The sequence below is a fragment of the Saccopteryx leptura genome, chromosome 1, assembly GCF_036850995.1.
Source record: "Saccopteryx leptura isolate mSacLep1 chromosome 1, mSacLep1_pri_phased_curated, whole genome shotgun sequence".
In the NCBI taxonomy this organism is placed as follows: Eukaryota; Metazoa; Chordata; class Mammalia; order Chiroptera; family Emballonuridae; genus Saccopteryx; species Saccopteryx leptura.
The window spans coordinates 55,599,671-55,617,183 of NC_089503.1; the positions used below are offsets into that span (position 1 = coordinate 55,599,671).

General features: G+C 35.2%; 1 protein-coding gene and 2 pseudogenes across 1 annotated transcript; 2 read left to right on the plus strand and 1 right to left on the minus strand.

Moving 5' to 3' along the window:
• The first annotated feature begins 471 nt into the window (after positions 1 to 471).
• LOC136388030 (olfactory receptor 51V1-like) lies at positions 472 to 1,417 on the plus strand (annotated as a pseudogene).
• A 5,240-nt stretch (positions 1,418 to 6,657) lies between these two features.
• LOC136388835 (olfactory receptor 52Z1P-like) lies at positions 6,658 to 9,582 on the plus strand. Its single transcript, XM_066360643.1, is given in 2 exon segments — positions 6,658 to 6,726; positions 8,624 to 9,582. Coding segments are annotated over 2 exon segments (972 nt in total). The 5' UTR covers positions 6,658 to 6,713.
• A 4,856-nt stretch (positions 9,583 to 14,438) lies between these two features.
• LOC136388031 (olfactory receptor 51L1-like) lies at positions 14,439 to 15,156 on the minus strand (annotated as a pseudogene).
• Between the last annotated feature and the right edge of the window lie 2,357 nt (positions 15,157 to 17,513).

Sequence of the window (17,513 nt, forward strand, 5' to 3'; positions counted from 1 at the left end):
CATGAGGGAATAGTGGTTTCCCAAGAGCATGGGTTCACCTGGCTCACAATGCTCTTCACTCCTCCTCATAAGCCTGAACCTTCTGATGCCCTATACTATGAGAACTAGCAGGGAAGAGAACTTAGGAGCAGCAGCGCAGCAGCAGCCCTAAGCTGTCACTGTAACCTGTGGTGTGTGGTAGCAGTAGCTCAAAGAAACTAAAAGTGAGTAAATCTAATGATCTAATTAGCCTAAAATGGTCAGAACACTGACTTGATTCTATAACCTCTGAGACATAATACCAAGGAGGCTCCCTGTGAGATCATCTTGTGTTGTAGCTTTTCCCACAGATATGAATGACCGGGGAGTTCTACAGTTAGCTTTACCTGTGCTATACTCTGAATGGCTGAGTTATATGTTATTCTTTAAAAAAAGCAAACAGTTAAAAGAAACTGTGAATAAATATTTTTATCCTACCTTGAAAATTACCTTAGAATATTCATGCCTGTTTCATCTGCTTCTGTTATCAATTCCTCCATCTTCATTCTCATGAGGTTCCCTGGCCTAGACCAGTACCATCCCTGGTTTTCAATTCTCTTCGCCTCTTTCTATGCTATGGTTTTCCTGGGAAACTGCCTGGTGCTGCACGTGATCCAGACTGAACTGAGCCTGCACCAGCCTATGTTCTACTTCCTGGCCTTACCGGCCCTCACTGACCTGGGTATGGGGCTGTCCACAGTGTACACGATGCTGGGGATCCTGTGGGACTCAGTCAGGAAATCACCCTGGATGCCTGCATCGCACAGACTTATTTTGTCCATGGTCTCTCCTGCACAGTCTGGAGTCCTTCTCGCCATGGCTTTTGATCACTTTATTGCAATCTGCAATCCTCTGAGATAAACATCCATCTGACTAATAGTTCATTTCAAGGTGAGCATTGTGAAGAGAAGTGCTGTGTCTATTCTTTCTGTCATCATCCACTTGAAGTTCTTCCATTACTGCAGCCCCCATGTCCTCTTACACTTCTTCTGCCTGAACCAAGACCTACTCCAGCTGGCCTGTTCTGACCTCCTCTTCAACAGCTTCCATGCCCTGGCTCTTGCCATCTGTACCTTGTTGGATGCTGTCCTTATTTTCATCTCTTAGGTTTTCATCTTGTATACAGTGCTGGCAGTTGCTTCCCGGGAAGAGAGGCTCAAGTCCTTGCAGACCTGTATTTCCTACCTCTGTGCTGTCCTGGTTTTCTACATTCCCATAACTTGTCTCACCATGGTGCACCATTTTGGGAAGCACCTCTCCCCTTTAGATCATATTCTTATGGACAACATTTATATTCTCTTCCTACCCTTGATGAAGCCAATCATCTACTTGTGTAAAAAGCCAGTAGATATGAAGCAGGATAAAGACGTGGTTTTCTCTAAAAATGTGTAATTCTTAAATTTTATTCAGTAAAGTGTTTTAAGGTTAAAAAATGTTAGTTGCAATGTGTTCAATATCTAACAATTAGCTAATATTCTTTATAGATCTTTATTCTTTTACAAGGAATCAACTATTAACTTGAGTGTTTTGCTAATACAAGAGAGGTGATAGAACTAAGTTTTGCTAACACACATTCTAGAAAAGATTCTGAAAGTTTGCTAAAAGATAATCATAACAATTAAAACATAACAATAACTGTTTTTCCATTTTGTTGACATGTCCTTGCAGCATGGTTGCCATATGAAAATTGTGTTACCCTTAGTTTTCTAATATTTTCATTTAAATCTAGGCACATTTCTGCTTAAAATTTTGGAAGCATGTTTATTGTTCAGACCTTTTAAAAATGGTGTTCATATCAAATACATGATGTAACTAGGTTGAACTTTCCTCATGCCTAGATGTGAGATGAGTAACTATGATGCTAAAATTACGATAGTGGCTCTTCCTTTCACTATATTCCTCATTCTCCATTAGTGACTTAATGCAAGTCCATTAAACAAATTTTGAAATAGAAGGTATTATCATCTTTCTATTTCAATGATTTTTCTTCTTAATTTAATTCCATGCTATGAAGATATGATCTTATTGCATATAAAATTTTTATTCTATATGTTTGCTCATATTTTATCATTAAGATTTCTTTATGGAATTTTAAGTTGCTCATAAAGTTTGCATAAAAAGAGTTTAAAAATTATTGCTAAAACACAATTGAAAATTAATGGTGACTTCTTTTAGAGTAATGGTTGTAGGAATAAAAATAGAATAACAGCAATGAATGATATTTAGTATAGATAAATACACCTTAATAACTGATCACGAGCTGGTGAACAGAGTGGTTTCATAGTTAGTTTTTAGGTTTTTGGTTTGTGAAATAAAGTTGATGGTGTGCCATTCAATGAGATAGTGACAAGGAATTAGCAATGTTTGTAAAAGGAGATAGTGGAACCCACTTTAAACACATTAAATTTGAGGTATATGTGGAACACTTTAAAATCCATTCAAAATTTTAATCTCTATATTTTTGTAATTCAATTTCCTTAATAGCCATAAAAAGCAATAATATCTATAAGAGTAAGGGAGGGTTTTTACACTTTCTACCAATTTCCCTAGACTTTAATCTGTAAACTACTTTTAGGTTGTTCTCTCCTAGCAACCAAAGCACATTTTATACTAAAATATGGAAGAAAAATCCAGAGGCCCTGTTTATATATGATATGTCTGTCATGATATGTCTCGATGGAAATAATGTTAAGTGAAGAAATTAAATAAGTGTTAAGAGTTTTATATTACGATTTCTGTATAAGAGTTTATTAGTGCCTATATGATTCATTTTGACTATAGATTTGAAAAGGTAATGAAGGATATTTATGAAGTAAAGACCACAAGTGCATAAATGTACACTTCATGAAATAAGAACCATGACAATGGTGTGCTAACCCATATTCTCTTTCTCTAAAGACAGAGGACTATTGAATCCTGTACTCAAAAGTAAACATCATGTTTATTTGTTTGTTTGTTTTCAACAGTAGTACCCTTTCTTCTTACTGATTTTTCTGTCCAAGAAGACTTGTGTCAGTGATTTCCATCCAGTTCTATGCCTTCTACTTAATTTCTCTGATGGGTAACATTACCATTTTAATGGCTATTCAAGTAGAACAGTCTTTTATGCACCTATGTACCTTTTTCTTTCCATGTTGGCCATTAATGACTTGAAACTTTGTGCTGTCACACTGATCACTCAGCTCAAACTTTTCTCATTCAATTTCTGTGAAGTAGATTTTGTTGCCTGTCTCAACCAAATGTTCTTCATCCATGTGTTTTTGTCAAGGGTGTCAGGCATCCTATTTATCATGGCTTTTGAATGTTATATGGCCTTCTCCAACCCAAACAGGTACACTAATGTTGTGACAAATTCCACCATTGCCAAGATGGGGTGGGGCTTTTGCTATAGGCTGTGACTGTCATCTTGCCCCTAACCTTTCTAATTAAGTGATTGAGGTTATGGAAGGCTAATGTGTTATCTCACTCATACTGTCTGCATACCAAGATATCATCAAGCTCTGCTGCTGTGACCACCACATCACAAACATCTATGGCCTCATCACTGTTCTTATTACTTTTGGAGTGGACTCTGTATTCATTTTTCTCTCTTATTTGAAGATTCTGTCACTGTCCTAGACATTGTTTTCTGGGAGCAATAATTCAAGGCCCTCAACACTTGTGTTTTCACATCTGTGCTGTGCTGCTGATCTATGTTCCTATGCTGGGAATATCCAATATGCATCCTTTTCAGAAACATGTTCCACCTATGGTGCACAATTATTATGGCCTATATGTACCTATTGATATTTCCTATTCTTATTAAAATCTAGGAAATATGCACCCATGCTTTTCATCTTCTATCGAAATTATATTAGAGAACTTTTGGGTCATTTATATATTTCCTGAATAATTCCTATGAAATTAACTTCAAACAAACAAAGGAAACATATTATCTTTCAAAAATATTTTTATATTTACAACACTCATGCTCTTGTTTGTCTCTCTCACTATTCTGGAAGTTTTTGAAGAAAGCAAGAATATCTTTTATTAGTTATTTCCCACAAATAACTAAACTAAAATAGATAATAAATAATTATACAAATAAAGAGTGCAGTCTCAATAATCTATGTAGTCAGGAAACCCAATATTCATGGAAATCAGTGATTTGTTAAACTATCTGTGATGCAAAACATAAGACATCCAGTAAAGGTCATACTAGGCTCTATGTAGTTTGCAATTAATTTCTGATAAGTATCTTCTATAAAGACTTCTATCATGATTTTTTACTATTTATTTTTAAGATTATACTTAATTTTCTCAACTGTCACTTTTAAGAATTTTATGTTGTTCAATATTACTTTAAGTATATATCATTCTATTTTACCATGTGTATAATTCAACTTCTTTGGATCTATTTACAAATACACATATAAAGCTTAGAAAACTAAGCAGAAAATTACGGAACAGACTAAAATCAGACATTACTGGTACATTAACATGCCAAGTAATACTCTTTGTTTCATGTTTCTATCTGCTGATTAGCATTTTGCTGATTTATAAAATTACACAACTAAACTTAAATAAAATAGGTTATTAATGATTAGTGCCTCTTAGAAGGTGTGTTGCTAAGAATATTTGATAGAAAAAAAGTGCATTTTATTTGGACAGCACCCACTTTAAATAGCTTTTGCCTCCAAAGAGTCATTAAAATTACATAAGCGTAGTTTTCTAGACATGAATGAGAAATTCATATTTCTAAGAGATTTTAATGGTGAAGTATGAGCTTGTAAATTTAACTCATTACCTCACTTGTACTTCTAAGCAATCTAACTGCCAGCCTAACTCACCATCAGTCTAGAGTCTCTGGAAAATAGATGGACATTCTCTGTAATTGTTACTTTGAGTTTCTCATTTTTCTTTCTCATCTTTCATATCATTCCAAAACTCTTTATTTTTGGAACTCAATGCCCTTATCTTACTTAGAAAAAATTATTTTTTTTCACTGCAGAGTATCTATTTGTTTAGAACAAGGAACATATCTAATCTTTCCATTGATTTATTTACATTAACAAGGAACCAAGCAATACATGTGATCTACAAAATATGTATTGGGAAAATAAGGAAATAAATGGTCACAAATTATTTGAGGCATAACCACAAAATAGACAAAAAAGAAACAAGGCCATATCTATGCCAGGAAAAATTCCATAAATTATATAGACATTAAAGAAAGCCAATTGAATAGATAATTTTTAATGGAGTAATGCGGATATTTATGGTTAAACGCCATCTTTTGAGATCAATTTCAAAGATGAGACTACAACCTATATTTTGGCATGTAGGAAAATTTTAAAAGACTATCATCTTATTGACCATCTTGAATATTCATCAGTGGAAAAGACAGCAAGTTTTATATTATTCAGTGTTTTCTGACTTACTATTAAATAATTTCCCTACACTGATAATGAGAGAGAACATGAATGTCAACAGAAAATTTTATGATGAATTCAGATTGGCAAATTGACATAGGTGCTTTACTAGATTACTCTGAACTAAGAAGGTATGTGATTTCAGAGTTCAAGAGTACATGCAGGTGGCCCTGGCCAGTTGGCTCAGTGGTAGAGCATCGGCCTGGCGTGCAGGGGTCCCAGGCTCGATTCCCGGCCAGGGCACACAGGAGAAGCGCCCATCTGCTTCTCCACCCCCCCCTTCCTCTCTGTCTCTCTCTTCCCCTCCCGCAGCGAGGCTCCATTGGAGCAAGGATGGCCCGGGCGCTGGGGATGGCTCCTTGGCCTCTGCCCCAGGCGCTAGAGTGGCTCTGGTCGCAACAGAGCGACGCCCCGGAGGGGCAGAGCGTCGCCCTCTGGTGGGCGTGCCGGGTGGATCCCGGTCAGGCGCATGCGGGAGTCTGTCTGACTGTCTCTCCCCGTTTCCAGCTTCAGAAAAATTAAAAATAAATAAATTAATTTAAAAAAAGAGTACATGCAGGCACAAATATATAAATAATTAATTTTGGAAAAAAACTATATATATAATGACAGCTGGCATTGATTTACATCTCCAAATATGATAGCATCATGATTACTTATCTTTATTAAGAAATCTTATTTTAATGGTGTTGCTTAACCTTTACAATAAACTTTTCTCACTTCTCTGGCTATTCAACATTTAATGAGTCAATTTTTGTCCCCCCCCCCAGGTAAATATATACCAATAAACTTCTCTTAATTAATAATAGGTTTGAAGATTTTTCTTAAATTTATCATGCATATTATTCACCAAAAATCAGGGCTTATAACCATAGTTTATATAATCCTTTCCTAATCAAGTTGGTGTATCCATATAATGAACTGTTAATATGAAGAGTAAATCTAGTAAACTAATCCAAATGATTACTCTGGGTCTCAGATGCTAAAGCAATTGCTGAACATGTAAAATACCCAGAAGACTTCTCAGCCCAGAGGTTATTTCTTGAGTTGTTTTTGTAAATATTGATGTGCAATACAGATGACTATATATACTGCATATATATATATATATATATATATATATATATATATATATATATATATACATTTCTTCTCTGGATTCTTAAAAGCTAGACGTGACTATCTAGCTCATAAGAGCTAAGACTTAAGACCCAAGAATACCAATAAAAGGAAACTCAGATCTGTTTTTTTTTTTTTACTATTCCAAGGATTTAGAAAAAAAAAATGCATCTAAAAGGTAAAGTAAAATAGTTTAGTGGTTAGAACTGTGGCTTCTGCAATTAGAACACCTGAATTTTAAAGCAAGCTTTATGTACTACTTAGTGATGGGACCTTGGAAAAGTCCTTCAATATCTGAGTTTCCTTCTGTGTAAAATTGGAATATTAACAATAGCTACTTCATATAGTACTGGTGACCTATTAGATTGGATAATATATGCAAAGTGGTTAGAATTTTTTTATAATGTTTAGCACTTGTAAAAATTGATAAATATTTGCAATTATGATTTTTATCAGTACTGCTGTAGTGCCCATTCTTGTGTTGATGTGTGATATGCCATCTATTTAAATGTGCTGATATTTTCTGTGTGGTGGTTAGACAACAAAGAGAGGCACTGCAAATAAAGCAAAGCCTCAGTCAGTTTACACCTCCATAGTATTAACAAAATAACTATTCAAAAAAAATCTCTCTTGGAGACTTATTAAAAGCCATGTCATCTTTTCTATATGTTTGCCTTTTGATAAGATATTTTGTTTTTGTTTTTTCCTTATCTGAACTGCCAGAAAGAGACAGAGAGACATACAGAGAGAGAGAACAGTGAAGGAGACTAGAATAAAATATGTGTTGATAATGTAATAACAGGTCCAACTCCCTTGTTAAAGGGTGGGATATTTGAAAAGAATTTTGATTAACTCAAGGAATAATAGTTAGAGATATTCAAATTAGTGTAGTTTTTTTATCTACTTGATGGTGTGACAAACCCACATGAAAATGAGAGCTGTTCAGATTCTAGATTTTGATAGCACTTTTCAAATGAACAGCCCTTATTATCCATAAATTTGAAACTTTCTAATATTTGCAGTAAAAAAGTCTTTATAAACATACACACATGGTACCTTTGCCAAAAGTACTGCATTTGATTACAAACTTGACTAATTAAATTAATATTATAACCTGGGTGATAAATAATTTTATATTTTGAACTTTTTTTTAAAGGAAAGCTATTTTTATTATATAATTTTTTATGTATTAAAAGTAAAAACTGCTGCTGTTTTTTAAACGTTGCTAAAAGTTAATCTTATTTTTTTGTTGGTGAATATAAAAATTATTCTAACTCTATAGAAGGCTGTTTCAATGATAGGTATTGAATTATTATGAACCCTGACAGTCTTTAGGGACTTTTTGGACTTTCTTGTTCTAAATGAAAACATTTCATAGTCTGTATGCCTGTCTTCTTTGACTGCATTTCATAGTGTTTGAGACGTAATGCTTATTAAGGTATAAATAATATTACAACTTTTGCATAACAGTTTAAATTTTATATTAATTTTAACTATTATCTTCAAGAGTTCAAATGAGAAAGAGGTGAGTAAAGCTTTTTTCTTTATTGTATAAAAGTTAGGCCAAGGGAACGCATTTTACATAGTAGGATGAGAAACATGAACTGAAGGTTTCTTACTGGCTCCAGTGATGTATCAGTCTACCATCCAACCCACCTTCTCCCAGTGAAGAATGGAATGTTAATCCTCTCCAGTGTTCTATTCAGGGAATAGATGCTTTGGGGTTTAAGAATTACTATGTTAGAAAGGCAAAAATTATATACATAGTACAATTAAAACTTTAAAACTCATGCGCATAAATTATGTGGTATGGCAATTAGTTTTATAAAAATAAAAAATTCAACTCAATTTTTCTGAATAACATTTTTTTTCCAGAGTGAATATGATATGAAACCTCATAAAAAGAGAAGTGGTTTACCCATAATCATTTAATGATTTAGTAATTTTTCTTAAAACATTTTCTTTTTTTACTATTTCATCATGCTAAAATAAATGGTGAGGAGTTGAGGAAGATGAGGGAATACTCATTTTTTACTATTATTTATATATTTTTTTCTCTGTTTTTCATGTGTCAGACTTTGGCTACCTCTCTGTAACAACATCCAATTATACATCCAATCCTGTTATCACCTTTCTGCTAACTGGAGTCCCAGGATTAGAAGACTTCTAAATATGGATCTCGATCCCTTTTGGTTTCATGTACCTTTTGGCTGTGATCGGCAATGGTCTGGTTATGGCAGTGGTGGCCTGGGACAGGAGCCTCCATGAACCCATGTATTTCTTTCTGGCCATGCTGGCACTCAATGATGTCCTTCTTTGTACTGTCACAGTGCCCAAAATGCTTCTTATCTTCTGGCAAGGCCCTTCTCCATCAACATTTCTTGCATGTCTCACACAGATGTTTTTTGTTCATGCCCTGTTCCTCTCCGAATCTGCTGTTCTCTTGGCCATGGCTTTTGATCGCTATGTGGCTATCTGTGCACCACTGCATTATGCAACCCTTTTTACAAGATCATTCATTAGTAAGGTGGCCCTGGCTCTGGTGGTTCGAAGTGTGGCTGTAGTTACCCCTGGTGTCCTCCTCATTCTCCGTCTGCATTTCTGCAGGAGGAACGTCATCCGCCATACCTACTGTGAGAACATGGGCATTGCCAAGTTGGCCTGCAATAGCATTGCTCTTAATAGCATTTATGGGCTCACTGCAGCTCTCCTCACTACAGGGCTGGACTTTGTTCTCATATCCCTGTCCTACTGGATAATCCTGAGGACAGTCTTTAGACTACCTTCTAGAGAAGCTCGGACAAAGGCCTTTGGAACCTGTGGAGCTCATATATGTGTTATCTTGATATTCTACACTTTGGCCTTCTTTTCTTTCTTTACTCATCGTTTTGGAAACCATGTGCCCAGACACACCCTCATTCTCTTGGCAAACCTCTACTTACTGGTGCCACCTACCATGAACCCCATTGTTTATGGGGTAAAGACAAAACAGATAAGGATGAAACTGCTAGGATTTTGTAACTATTCAAAATAATCCAAGAGCTACAAGGTAACAAAGAACAGGAGAATCTGGGATGTAGGACCAGGCTTAAATGTCGTCTGACAGACCATTCTCCAGAACACCAAGCCTCTGTACAGAGCTTGAAATATTCATATTTCTAAATGCTATTATCATAAAATTGGTAAACATGAAACTAAAAGAACTGCTCAGGTTCCATCCAGAACTATCTCATCCTATTACAGTAATAAATGTGGAATATCATTGTAACAGCATAGGAGACTTAAATATCTTTTTCTATAATATACAGTATCTCTTCTGTGTCAATTTGCTATAGACAAGACAAAATGTTAACTCCATAAATTCAGGGGTTAGTTCTGATACCAAACTCATCATTATATCTAGAGGACCCAGAATATGTAAATAATTCAATAAATATTTGTTGATTAGATACATGCCTTAACTAATCAAATAATAAATGCTAATGATTTTATGTAACAAACTCTCTGACGTTTTCTTATATATTATACAGGGTCTGTAGTTAAAGCACTTATTTTTCTTCCTTCTCAGAAATCATTCCCTAAGCTTCCAAAAAAATATCTCCTTTAATATCTAAGTGTAATAATGATTCTTTTTGCTGAACAAAATAGAAATTTACTCTGATTAGGTTAAGTAAACAACAACAACAAAAACAAGGTCTGAATAATGTCATGACATCTAAGGATAATTTAAATTTTTATGACACAAGAAGAACAAAAGCTAGGCTGCTTTGGGGCCTCAACAGCAGAAAAGCATGAACTTTTCTAATGGATTTGGTGGTACTATTCTGTCCCAGCAGCAATGATTATGGGACAAAAAATATAATTGCCTGATATCGGATCGGGTTTCTAAACCTGAATCAATCTGCTATATTTCTTACTTTATTATTTTGTTATTTTTTTTAATGAAAGGAGGGGAGATAGAGAGACAGACTTCCATATGCACCCCAACCGGGATCCACCCGGTGACCCTTATCTGGGGCCAATGTTCTGCCCATCTGGAATCATGCTCACAACTGAGTTATTTTTAGCTCTTGAGGCAGAGGCTCCACAGAGCTGCTGTCAGCGCTCGAGACCAATATGCAGGAATCAGTTGAGGCATGACTGCGGGAGGATGAGAGAGAGAGAGGGAGAGAGAGAGAGAGAGAGAGAGAGAGAGAGAGAGAGAAGGGAGAGGGGAAGTAGTGGAGAAGAAGCTGGTCACTTCTCCTGTGTGCCCGACTAGGAGTCGAACTTGGGACTTCCACATGCTGATTCAAGGCTTTAGCACTGAGCCAACTGGCCCTATGTCTCATAATATTCTGATTTAATGGAGATGAAATTGTGTCAGAGCAATTCTCAAGAGAGAAATCATGGCAAAGCATCAGGGTCAATGTGGGATTCAGCTGGTTCACAAAGGTTCAGCAGAACTGATACCTATTTTTCTGTTGAGTTCAGCAAACCAGTTGTTAAAATGGCACTTGTAATCAGCGTTCTCTCTAAGGTGGGCACCTGGGCAGCCGCCCAATGTGGAAATTACAAATTTACATCCCTTACTCTTTTTTAAGATTCATCCATGCAAGAGTGTATTATAAGTGCTCGTAGTAATGTTTATTCTGTCCAGTGGTGAAAAAATTGCAAGTGAGGATGCCAATCAAGAAGCAATATGGAAATATCTCAAATAACAGTTTTCTTGTTTTTTGCTCAGGTATTATTTAATATTTTTATTAATATTCTAAAACTCTCCCTTATAATGTAATTTAGTTTTGTATATCTCTTTTATTGTTCTTATTTAAGTATTAAATGCATAAAAAACTGTCTTTCGGTATATATTTTTTATACTTAAAATGGTCATTAGGGCAGAGAACTAGTTGTTAAATTATTTGAATCCCACCACTGGTCAGGATTATGTTCAATTGGCACTTTTATAAAAGCACATATGATTTTCTTAATTTAGCATTTCACAATCCACCTTTTCATTGTTGGATGCCAGGGAAAACAGTTGCCTCTTTTATTAATCAAGAGGAGTAGAGAAAAGAGACTACATTGCAGGAATTATGGCATATAGGTTTATAGATAATGCAGGATGTGCCAGGTGCTATAGAATGCAATTAGCAGGAATGTTTGGTGTGGGAAGAGCTAAAACATAACTTCCTTTTTAAAAAGTATCACATGGATAACAACCTTATCATCAGATATACTTTTAAAGCAATTTATATCTTATGGTAATGTTCACATTCTTCTCAAAATCTTTTTTTTTCCTATCAATTTTATTTTACTTACCTATTATAGTGAATATTATCTAATTTTGATGCTTATATATTCTTGCTTTACCTCTAGTTGATATTGCTTCCATCAAGGTAAATGTGCTAAAGGAACCATAATTAGAAATAGAATCAAGAAATAAGATAAAGAGGGGTAAAAACAGACACATACATTAAAACTAGAGAGCAGAAATAAGTTCTTAGAAATATGCCTAAAAATTTAAATCATAATTTCAAGTTAGTCAAGTCTCTTTTATTATTTGAAATGTAGGCTTCTGACAAGTAAAATATTTTATTCCAAAATTTTAAACAATGTATGCCCAACTATTCATTCTTTTTTTTTATTCTTTAGTCATTTCTTTATCACTTATTCATTCAATAATAAAATGTCTCTTTTACAAAAAGCATAATACTGATTCTTACAGGTAAAAAACTGCTTAAGGCACAATTCCCATAGTAGTTAGAATAAAACATGTGAAAATGTATTACTTATTAATTTTTTAAAAATTTATATATTGATTTGAGAGATAGAGAGAGAGAAAGAGGGAAACATCAATTTGTTCTTCTTATGTATGCATTTATTGGCTGAGTCTTATATGTGCCCTGACCAAGGATTGAACCTGTAACCTTGATGATCCAGGACAATTCTTTAACCACCTTAGCTACTGGGCCAGGGCTATATATTACTTACAATTGAAACCCATATAAATATTAGAAGCTATAAAGACTTCCTTTTCCCTCTTGTTTAGTTTTTGTTCTTGAATAACTGTAGACACATGAATTATAAAAATTCAGTTAAATTTACTAGCTTTCTTTTTACAACTCTATGTATAAACATCTGCTAGCTAGTTTCAGTGTTAAAGATAGTGTTGTGTATTGAAAAGGGTTCTAGATAAAAATTAAGAGACCTGTATTACTTGTTTCCTGCTATCACAAATTATAAGTAACTACATCTCAGTTACTTACATTTCTTTTACATTTAAATAAATAGTGTACCTTAAATAATTATTAAGATATGTTTAATGCAATGGATTATAATTAATGGTTTCACATAACAGTAACTGAGGGCTTTTAAAAATTACTGAGTCTCATTTTTTCCATATGATTAAAACTATTTCTAAAAATTAAGTAAAAGAAAAAATATGGAGATTGTGGAGGTTGCCCTTTTCTATTTTTGAGGAAACTAAATCTTCTTAAAAGGGTAGAACATAGGCCCTGGCCGGTTGGCTCAGTAGTAGAGCTTTGTCCTGGCGTGCAGAAGTCCAGGGTTTGATTCCGGCCAGGGCATACAGGAGAAGCGCCCATCTGCTTCTCCACCCCTCCCCCTCTCCTTACTCTCTGTCTCTCTCTTCCCCTCCCGCAGCGAGGCTCCATTGGAGCAAAGATGGCCCGGACGCTGGGGATGGCTCCTTGGCCTCTGCCCCAGGTGCTAGAGTGGCTCTGGTCGCAGCAGAGCGACGCCCCGGAGGAGCAGAACATCGCCCCCTGGTGGGCAGAGCGTCGGGCATGCCGGGTGGATCCCGGTAGGGCACATGCGGGAGACTGTCTGTCTCTCCCCGTTTCCAGCTTCAGAAAAATACAAAAAACAACAACAACAACAAAAAAAAAAAAACAGAAAAAAGGGTAGAACACGGACCTGACCTGTGATGGTGCAGTGCATAGAGCATCGACCTGAAATGCTCAGGTAGCTGGTTGGAGACCCCGAGCTTGCTTGATCAAGGCACATATAGGAATTGATGCTCCCTGCTCTTCCCCCCTTCTTTCTCTCTCTCTCTCTCTCTCTCTCTCTCTCTCTCTCTCTAAAAATGAATAAATAAATAAAAAGTTTTAAAAAAAGAAGTAGAACATGTGTATAAACTTTTAAAGATAATGCCGATTCACCATGAGGATTAATAATTTTTGCTTTGAGAATTAATATGTTCAAAATAAGATTTAAACCATTTTTAAAAAAGATAGAATAGGCAGATTTACAAATACATTTATATAACCAGAAAGATAATATAAGAGTCCATGATGAATATAGAATGTCAAGAAACAAAGAAATATGGATTTACTATATTAAAAGAAAATTTTACAAATAAATGGCCTTGAATAAGGGTTGGGATTAGAAATGGGAAAGAATATGGTCTCACCTGTGGTGGCGCAATGGGATAAAGTGTCGACCTGGAATGCTGAGGTTGTCGGTTTGAAACCCTGGGCTTGCCTGGTCAAGGCACATATGGGAATTGATGCTTCCTGCTCCTCTCTCTCTCTCTCTCTCTCTCTCTCTCTATTTATCTATCTATCTCCTCTCTAAAAATGGAATAAATATAGTCTTTAAAAAAATTAAAAAAAATAAAAATAAAAGAAATGGGAAAGAATAGATGAAAATGATTTCCAACCACTCCACTCCACCGTATTCATAGTTAAAGGGGTTATATGAAGTTCAGGTTAAGTCAGGCTAAATAGTCTCAGTAGACACAATTCTTTTCTTTAAGACCTCTTCATGATGCTCTGGTGGTTCTATTTGTGCCCTTTAAGTAGTCTTTTGTTGGCAACTCTTGTGCCAACATACTTGGAGCAGACAAATCATTAAGACTGATGCCATCATTGTCTTCAGGACAGGCATACATCACAATAGAGCTGATTTTTCAGGGAAGAAGTAGTGGAGAACTCCTTGACAGATTCGCTTGGTCTTCACACTGTAAATGATTGGGTTGAATACAAGTAGAACTAATAAGTAGATATGAGTTATGAATATGTGAATGAAAGAATACAAATGGGGGGCAATAGCCCAATCACAGGCTAATATAAAATGAGTACAGTACAGGTTTGGGATGCACGTGTATTGAGGTCTTTAACCTCCACTTGCAAGAAAATTCTTGCTATTGAGTGGAGGATAAAAACGGACACAAGAGTACCTAGAAAGTCCATGCCCCATAGTGCAAATATAGCATTAAACTTTGTGTCAGTCCAGGCAAGGCACGTCACGTCCCAGTGTAGACAACAGGAATGAGAAAAGATATAGTAGTGGTAGAGGGAAAGAAGTTCAGCCAGGCCAAAAGTATGACCATGGCAAAGGCTTTCCTAAGCAGGGCTACAATTTCAATTTTAGTGATAAGTCTTGGTGTGAGAATGATGGCATATCATAGAAGGTGGCAGAAGGCTACATACTGGTCAAGGGCCATAGCTAAGAGCACAAGTGATTCAGTGAAGGAGAAAGTGTGAGTGAAAAACACTTGGATCACACAGATATTGAACTGGATCTTTCTGGAAATGAACCACAACACCCTGAAAAATGATATTGTGGGAATAGGCATGCATATGTCAGTGATGGGAAGCATAGCCATGGGTTCATAGTGATGAGGTACAAATTATTATTTTTCAGTAATACAATGAGATTTATTTTAGAGTAATTCTACTATATACTGGGGAAATATTTCCGCAGCCCAGAGATAATTTACAGGTGTAACTATTCAAATACATATCTCTGAATGAGTAACTCAAAACCACTCTTTCCCTTTGCTTACCTTGATCCAACTATCTTACCCTTTTTCTTCTCAAGGATTAACAAGGTTCTACTCCCAGTATGGATAATACCCTATCATTCAGGTCTTAATTCAAATATTATCTCCTCACAAAGATCTTTCTGACCTCTTTTAAGTTCTTCCTATCTTTAGTCAGTCTATATCACATCAAACCTCTTAGCTTCCATCAAAGAACTTTTGTATTAGCTAAATATTATTTTTAAACTTGCTTATTGTTGATTTCTCCCACTACAAAAAATATTCCCAACATCATGGAACTTGTCTGCTTTGTTCATTATATTCTCAATTCCTACAATATTACCTATTAACTAGAGTTGATTTAATTAATAAAAGTTGATTTAATAAACAAATGCAGAAATGTGGAAAAATTCCATGTGCATGGTAGTGTAATATGAGATTATAAAGCTTTGCAAGGTAAAATTTTGAATAAATGTACATAGTTTAATGGCATTTTGTTCTTTACTTCTATTATGTTTCTATTATACTGGCATGAAGGATTAATCTTCATGTTTTCCTTAATACATGAAACAATGAAAATAACACATATATTCAGGAACTGGAAAGTTATTAAGAAAATTATAGAACATTAAATAAATGATCTATTTTATAGCCATTAAAATTATAATCATAAAAACCATAGCATTATACTTTCTCATAAAAAATTAGAAATTATATATATTTAACTAAGTTAAAAATTATTATGAAGTCAATGTGTTTGTAAATCTGAAAGAATCTCATATAAGTATCATATCTGTAAACTAAATAATTTTGAACCATATGTCCCCAGTGAAAGTTTTATATTTTAGAGTGAACCAGATTCCAGGAAGAAATTATCTGTTTTCCCCCCTCTTTTTTGATCTTTAATAAAAATGTGGGAGAATAACTCTGAGCACTTGACATTTTCTTCTGCTCAAGACTCTGCTCTGGCAGATGTTGGGCTCCACTGGGAATAAAGTTCCACAGAGCTCCATGAACACCCGAACAATTTTCTTGGCTCTTGAGAGGCTATTATGCTAGAATTATTAATATAGTTGAGGCTAGCTGAGAAAGCAGTGAAGTATAATAAAACTAGGTACAGTTTTATTATACCAAGTCTTCTGTTGTAACAAGACAGATAACTAAAAAAAATACAGCCACCTCAGTATCTCCCTTCATCACGAAAGTTATGGAGCAAGAGGCCCGGGTACCTCATCAAGCAAAAGGAGTGAGAAAACAGAATGGCAATGGAAGATTGTAATAAGTGCTCTAGGGTAGTAGGAGTGAGGAAATAATGTGGTGATGATTAGTATCTTCTATAAAGGAAACATAAAGTCATTTTTATTACATTATTTTAATTATTTCTTTCAATTCTGGATCTGAATCAACTGATATTTCTTGAACCACCAGATCTGAATTTGTTTTAGGATCTTCTTTTTCCCGAGTAGCTTTAGAGTCTTCCTATCTGATCCTGTTTCTAAGAAAGACATATCATACACTTGGGAGTTTTCTAAGGTTTACCTAATGCCAGTGAAAAAAGGAGACATAAAAAGTAACAATCCTTGTTTTGTCAAGCCGCAGGGCAAAGTGCACACATCAGCATTTGTTGTATATATAACATACTCAAAAATAAATCAGATTACTTAATATATTTATCAAGAAGCTGAGAATGGGCAACTCTAAGCTGTGAGACAGAAAAAAAAATACCTTGGAGGAGTGGGATTGTGTAAATTTACTCCCTTTTCCAATTCTGCAGGCCCAGGAATGCTACCTGAAACATGTCATGCCTGATTTATGATATAATAACAGATAATGCTGAAGTGAGAAGCAGGAGATGTGTGATCTACTGAAGAAAAGTCAGTTCCTGTAATGCCAATGGGACAAAGAGAAAGAAATTTCATGCAAATATAGTGTCCATGTGACTTTTAGGGAAATAGACTAAATGATGGTGCACCAATTAGAATCCACGCTGTCAGGCTTGTGCTTTATTACGCCCTACTGCAATAAATAAACAAACTAACTAACTAACTAAGGACATCTGAATTTCTAATTCAAGCCTTAGTTATTAAGTTTCCAGGAGAAAGTAAAGAACCCAAATATGGTGACTCTGGTTTGATGAATGTGGAAAGAAAATCTCTGTACAAATGAATACTCTCCTGACAGAAGAGGTAATGAATTTGTCA